This window comes from Hesperophylax consimilis, unplaced genomic scaffold (genome assembly GCF_061612785.1).
Source record: "Hesperophylax consimilis isolate HC1 unplaced genomic scaffold, BYU_Hcon_1.0 scaffold_40, whole genome shotgun sequence".
Classification (NCBI taxonomy): domain Eukaryota; kingdom Metazoa; phylum Arthropoda; class Insecta; order Trichoptera; family Limnephilidae; genus Hesperophylax; species Hesperophylax consimilis.
Window position 1 is genome coordinate 237,193 of NW_028301270.1, and position 7,650 is coordinate 244,842.

Below are 7,650 nucleotides of genomic sequence, written 5' to 3' on the forward strand. Positions count from 1 at the left end.
ACTTCTTGATACGAAGCATTATTTGACTACATCGTAGGGAATTCGTTAAAAAAACTAGCTAAGAAATCTGTTTTCAGACGATCAAACAAATACTTGCTCTTGACTGAAATGAAGTCGTAAATATTTTTCTCTGAAAAAAAAAGTCACTAAATTATGATATGAACAAAAACCTCAATACAAAACATAATTTAAACTACTTAATAAACTTACCATACAATTTACCATCAAGATCTTCCTTCGATGGGATGTAACGTTTGTCATGGGTTGATAATTTTTTTTTTTTTGATATTTCAAGCATTTTTATTTTAGTTGTTTGATCCACAGCGTCGTCAAACAGCGATAAAATAGATCCTCCATCGGTCAAATACCATAACTGCTTACTGAACAGAAATAAAGCTGCCATTGAGATGTTTTCATCAAGTTTTTCTTATTCCTTCATCGATTTCAAAAGGCACAAGTCCTTGTAAGGTGCTTTAACTGCTATAATACATTGTAACCATGGCTTGACATAGAATGTTACTATGAACAGGCATACGTCTAAAAGTGCCGCCTTATCCTTACCGGTATATTATTAATTTGGCACAAATTAATGATATTTTCAAGGAATAAAGCGCCTTTGCTATCCATCGAGCACCTGGAGGCCGAATCTTAAATTTTTTCGCTGTATCTCCTCCTAAAACTATAACACAGAGCTCTAAAAACTCTCAATAGTCATCTCCAAGTATTTTTGTTGTCAGTGCAGTACGGTAAAAGTCAAGCAAATCATCGTTAGGTGCAATGTGAGATTTTCTCTGTAGCACTGAATTTTATCGGGATCAACATTTTTACAGTTATCTCGAAACTTTTTGAAGAGTGGTATGTCAGGGCTTGTAGTCACTTGACTGATTTTTACTTCAAACACAGCTTTCAATACCAACTATGGCTATATTTGGTATATATTGACAGTTAAATTCAATTTCTGGATATTGTAAAACAAAACTTCAAGAACTTGTCCATTAAATGGCAGTTTAGAACCCGATATTTGGTGTTTTACGACTCCTATTAAAAATATACTCTTTTTAGAAGTGCGTAAATCTAACAACATCTTCCCTGAACGAGTGATTTTCGTTTACTAACAAAATAGCAAGTTACTACAAGCTCATCAAGACGTTTGCTCGCTGGCGTCTTAATGTACAACTACTGACATCTTTAGATGCAAGTCGGCACGGGTTGCAGTTGTCCAAAGTAAACGAAATTTTTTTTATAAGTGTTTTGTCATTATTAAAACAAAATTAGAGGGTATGCGTTCAAAAATAACAACTTTAATTTTTTTGGGACACCCTAGTGTACATACCTGCTTTTTGTTTTAGATTGAAGATATACCTTCAACTTCCAATCAAACAACGCCCATATATTATCAACACGATGACTTCGTTGAAAATGACATTTCCTTGTTGGAAAATATAAACAAATCAAAAAGATTAACGCAAGAAGCTTTTGAAGAGCAAATTTCGAATGTAAGTTAAATAATTTTAGTAAGTTTCAGATACCTAAGTAACTTATGTTAATTGTTTTATACATTCTGATCTATGTATTTTAGTAGTGGCAGCGTAGAATAGCCGCCTGTGACTAATATTATGATGATTATAGAAGTGGTTATTAGATTAGTTATGTAATCAATATACAATTTAATTTTGTTTTCTAGGACTTACGCAATCATCTCCTATCAATCAATGAAGGGCAAGCACTTTGAATGCAGTTGTGAGTCAAAGGGTCTGTTGGACAATTCTGCCAGACTGTGCAGTACTATTATAAGTAAGGAATTGCAGGGAAATCCAGATAGATCCATTTACAAGCAAGAAATTTTATGGATTTGCTTTTCAAATCACTAAAGTCTTTAATAAAGAAAGCGCAGCTGTATATTTCACCCCATATGTGTGTTTTGGGCCTACCCAAAAAATGCTGCTAAAAGTAAATTACTAGACACATACAGGTAGCGCCGAAAAGAGTTTACCAAATCAGGACACAAACAACTTTTACTATATTTAAGAAAAACTTATAATAAAAAATTATAATATAAATGTGTGAATGATCAAACGTGTTTTCTTTTTTGAGGCTTTCTGGTAGCTGGAAACAATATTTGAGAGACGATTCTTAACAAAATAACTTTTATATGAATGAGGTTTGTACCGGACAGCAGGCGGATGGACATAATCATTAAAATAATTAAGGAAATGAATATTTACTGTTATCACGTATCTAACGACGCCGAATCCCTTTTTGAAGCTTATCACCGGACACGTATCATGTTTCAAATGGGATTTAACCGTAGTAATTAAAATTTAGTTATTTTTTCTTGGTTCCTTAATGCCCTCATGCATCCTGTTTAGAGATAAGAATATTTGATGTACATTAACACGTGTTCAATTCGAACTCAATAAATATGCAAACAACTGCCACAATCAGTCAGTTGTCCGACGACATTCGCAAGTTGTGTTTCTTTGTAAACCCTTACCTAAGGTACCCCCCAGAGGAAAACCGGCATTTACAGTCGATGTTACTGGCGTAGGTGTCCAGTACATTTATGGTCCTTCGAGCCGGATTTTCCTCAGAAAATCAAGAAACATGGCACCGTCACTACGCTCCGGGAAAGGCGCCGAAGCACCTGCTTCCAGGAGAGGATCAGTGACGTCTTCAGAAAGCGACAACTCGCCCTCTCTCGAAGAAACTATTCGAATACTCCGTGCGGAGAATCTGCGCTTACAGAAGGAGTCTGCACGGCAACGCATCAACACATTGATTGCAGCTAACCAAGGTGGATCAAGGCCCACCCACATAACACTGTCTGAGGAACAACCGCAAACAGCGTACTCGCCTCAGCAGATTAGGCCAGAGGAAACCATAGCTGTCAAGGAGAATCCACAGATACAGTCAACCTCTGCGCAATTTTTTGAAGAAAATGAAGAATTTTGTCAACATACATTGCCACCAAACACGGCAAAGGAGAAAAAACGACACACACAAGAGTGGGTCAACAATCAGCCAGATCTGCCGGATACCATGGCACTGATGACAGCCGCAATAACGGATGCCATTAGATCAACTAGGGGAGAAGGCAGCCCTAGAAATACTACTAACGAAGAAGATTCAAGAATGACGGCACTCATAGCACGGCAATCTAGTGCCAAAGATCTCCCTATGTTCTATGGTGATCCACTAGACTGGCCGACATTTAAATCCCAATTTGATCAATCCACTGAGACTTGCGGGTTGACACTTGCAGAAAATCTTCTACGTTTGCAGCGCGCCTTACGTGGACGGGCCAAAGAAGCTGTATTCTGTATCCTCGTAGAACCGAGAAACGTGCCTGAAATACTACAAACATTGGAGTTACGATTCGGACATCCAGAAGCAATCGTCGCTACGATGCTTGACCGTGTGAGGCGACTTCCTAAACTTCAAGAGAACGCCGCCACAGAAGAAATTGTAGAATACGCGGTCACCATACGAAACGTGGTGGCTACAGTCGAAGGTATGCAGGAAAAATACCTGGCATCACCCCAGTTACTTAACGAAATGGTAACAAAATTGCCCCTTTCCGCACGACTCATGTGGTTTGGATCAAGAATTGGAGGGCCAAGGAATGCCACTATAAGCGATTTGTCTCAGTGGCTAATGGGAATTAGCAATGTGACACCGTATGCAGGAGGTCTCGATCCTCAGATATACGGCAGAATTCAAAAAACTCGCCGTGAAAATACAGTATTCACCCATCAATCCACCGCTAACAATGAAAAAAGGGAGCAATGTCTTCTTTGTAATCAAACGCATCGACTCTCTGTGTGTCCGGATTATCTCAAGAAGAATATTAGTGAGCGGTGGGAATTTATCAAAGAAAGGAAAATATGCTATCTGTGCCTGAATGGCACTCACAGATCACCCACGTGCCACAATCAAAGAAAATGTGGTATTGATTATTTTGGGCCCTTGCAAATAACGATTGGTCGACGCCGAGAAAAGCGTTATGGTGTATTATTTACATGTATGACCACTAGAGCAGTACATCTTGAACTGGCAGGATCTCTCAGTAGTGATTCTGCGATTTGGGCTATCAGACGTATGTCTGCACGTCGAGGACACCCTACTGCATTTTATTCAGATAATGCAACCAATTTCCATGGTGCAGATAAAGAGATGCGAGAGGCAATAAAACATTTGACGAAAAATTCGAAATTACATGACGAATTAACAAAGAACAGAATTGAATGGAACTTCATTCCTCCAGCGTCACCACATATGGGCGGAGCATGGGAACGCCTAGTACGCTCTGTTAAAAAAGCGCTAAACGCGGTTCTGAGGGAGCAATCGCCGCGGGAGGAAACTCTCATCACCGCGCTAGCGGAAGCAGAATTTTCAGTAAATAGCAGGCCACTTACGCACGTATCGGTGGATCCACGAGATGAAGAGGCACTGACGCCGAACCACTTCCTCATTGGTTCTGCCGGAACAAGGCCTCATCTTGCCTTCTATAAAAAAGAAGATGATGAAATATGCTTGCGTAAACAATGGCGCGTAGCTCAAAAACTAGCAGACATGTTCTGGAGGCGATGGCTTAAAGAATATCTACCAACTTTGGCCCAGAGACCCAAGTGGCAGACTCCAGCGAACCCCATTAAAGAAGGAGACTTGGTATTAATAATGGATCCAACTACACCAAGGAATACCTGGCCGAAGGGAATCGTCACCGAGGCCAAGCCCGCAGCAGATGGACAGGTGCGAAGCGTTCGTGTCAAAACAGCTACCGGAGAGTACATTAGGCCTGCTGTGAAAACCATAGTTCTTCACGCCTGAAGAAGACACCTTACTGTCCGTGGAAACTATTAGGCGAAAAATACTTTTTCACTTTGGGGGTGTACCGGACAGCAGGCGGATGGACATAATCATTAAAATAATTAAGGAAATGAATATTTACTGTTATCACGTATCTAACGACGCCGAATCCCTTTTTGAAGCTTATCACCGGACACGTATCATGTTTCAAATGGGATTTAACCGTAGTAATTAAAATTTAGTTATTTTTTCTTGGTTCCTTAATGCCCTCATGCATCCTGTTTAGAGATAAGAATATTTGATGTACATTAACACGTGTTCAATTCGAACTCAATAAATATGCAAACAACTGCCACAATCAGTCAGTTGTCCGACGACATTCGCAAGTTGTGTTTCTTTGTAAACCCTTACCTAAGGTACCCCCCAGAGGAAAACCGGCATTTACAGTCGATGTTACTGGCGTAGGTGTCCAGTACAAGGTTTTTAATAAGTACATTATATTCTTACAAAACATAATATTTATTTATTTATGTTTCTTCTCTCAAAAGGGTTGTAATAAACTACCTGCAACTCAAAGTATTTAACCCATGATTCTGAATTATGGGTACAATCCTTCGAGTTGATGGTGGTTACATTTACACCCTGTATTATTTTCAGCTAAACTGCAAAGCTGCACTTCCTATTTAATATAGATAATCTAACCAAAAAGCTAAGCTACAGTACCTAAAGCTAAAACACCTATATCGGTAGGGCTATTCCAACCAAAGTTTAGTTAATCAACCTAACCATTTTGTAATATTAACTAAATAATACTACCAGATCCGATCACTGAGCAGAACTCCCAAGAATCAATCGAAAAAGATTGGAATGATATAAAAGAAGCAATTGTAAGAGCAGTGGAATCAAGTGTCGGAAACATGCCCAGACAGTCCCGTGGTTTGATGAAGAGTGTGAAAGAAAGATAGCTGAAAAGAATATACTCAGAAAAAAGTATTTGGAAACGTCAACAAGAAACAAAAAACAGGCGAACGAACAAGCGAGAAAAGAAACGAATAAGCTGATACGGGGAAAGAAAAGAAAATTCTTGAATGATATACTGCTAAAAATGGAACAGGACTTTGTCAATAATAATCCTAGAGAAGCATATAGGGGAGTAAACTTCTTCAAGAAGGGTTTCAAACCGAATACAACACTATGCAAAGACGCTGATGGATCAATTATATCAGATAAGGAACAAATAAAAATATTGTGGAAAAACTACTTCTATAAACTTCTCAACCCTAATAGCGACCTGAGAAGTCACCCTACCAACATCCCCACTGAATCAAGTAATGAAGAATCAGCGAATCCACCAACAATGCAAGAAATAAATGCTGCACTGAAGAAACTTAAAAACAACAAATCACCTGGGAAAGACAACCTCCCGGCAGAGTTGTTCAAATATGGAAATGAGCATCTGAGAAATCTGCTACTCAATTTAATAACTAAAATATTGACACTGGAAAAAATCCCAGAGGAATGGCAAATAAGCATAATATGCCCAATTCACAAGAAAGGTGATAAATTAAAATGCGAAAATCATAGAGGCATATCACTTCTATGCACAGCATATAAAATCTACACCATGAAACTGAAACAAAGAATTGATAAATATGCAGAAAACCTACTGGGAGAGTATCAGGCAGGCTTCCGCACCGGTAGATCCACAACAGACCAACTGTTCACCGTCAGACAGATCTTGGCAAAGTGCTGGGAATTTGACATAGACATACACCAACTATTCATTGATTTCAAGCAAGCATATGATAGCATAGATCGGGAGTGTCTATATGAAATACTACTACAATTCCAGATTCCACCTAAATTGGTTAGGCTCATAAAAGCCACAATGTCAGACTCAAGATGTCAGGTCAAAATAGACGGAGAATTGTCGGAAGAATTTACAGTATCACAGAGACTTAAACAGGGGGACAGTCTGGCTCCCACTCTATTCAACATTGTGCTCGAACATGTAATACGAAAAACACTAATAGACACTGGCTCCAATATTTGTTTCAAGAGCAGTCAAATTGTCGGATATGCGGATGACATCAACATTGTCGGAAGATCAATTTCAGCCATCAAGGAGGTCTTCGACCCTTTAGAAATAGCGGCGCGGGAAGTAGGACTGCGAGTTAATGTTGACAAAACAAAAATGATGGTACAGAGCAGGAACCCTTCGCACAGAAGAAGAAGTAGTGCACTATTTAAAGACAACTACTCATACGAAGTGGTCGATCAATTCACCTACCTGGGCTGGAGCCTGACTGAGAACAATGAGAATCCAGCAGTAATCAGAAGGAGAATCACAGCAGCCAACAAAACATACTTCTCTTTGCTGCCAGTGTTTAAGTCACGTAGTGTCCACAGAAAAACCAAAATAACCATATATAAGACCATTGTAAGAACTGTATTGGCATATGGATGTGAGGCGCTGACACTGACAGTAAAGATGGCTGAAATGCTGGATACTTTTGAAAGAAAGGTGCTGAGAAGAATATGTGGACCGGTGAAAGAGGGCGAACAGTGGCGTATTGTACGATATATATAAGGCCCCTAGCATCTCTGCACACATGAGACTCCTCAGGCTGAGATGGGCTGGTCATGTACAGAGAATGCCGGATACACGCGTCCCAAAAAGAATTCTGACTGGTCACCCAGGTGGAAAGAGAAAAGTGGGAAGACCCAGACTGAGGTGGGAAGATGAGGTAAGAGGGGATGCAGCACAGCTTCTCCAGGTGACAAACTTGAAGTCAGCCGCTGAGGACAGGAGGAGTTGGAGGCGACTGTTGCAGGAGGCCA

At 39.8% G+C, this 7,650-nt stretch overlaps 1 protein-coding gene across 1 annotated transcript; it reads left to right on the forward strand.

Annotated features, from left to right (window-relative positions):
* Positions 1 to 2,604: 2,604 nt before the first annotated feature.
* Positions 2,605 to 4,830, forward strand: LOC149408948 (uncharacterized). The gene is made up of 2 exons (XM_089650267.1): positions 2,605 to 2,794; positions 4,265 to 4,830. The coding sequence occupies exons 1-2, from the start codon at positions 2,605 to 2,607 to the stop codon at positions 4,828 to 4,830; spliced, it is 756 nt and encodes a 251-aa protein (XP_089506393.1).
* Positions 4,831 to 7,650: the final 2,820 nt, after the last annotated feature.

Coding starts and splice junctions, on each gene's coding strand:
- LOC149408948 (XM_089650267.1), top strand. CDS start 2,605: ATGGCACCGTCACTACGCTCCGGGAAAGGCGCCGAAGCACCTGCTTCC. Junction 2,795..4,264: donor ATTGATTGCAGCTAACCAAG/GTGGATCAAGGC, acceptor TCATTCCTCCAG/CGTCACCACATATGGGCGGA.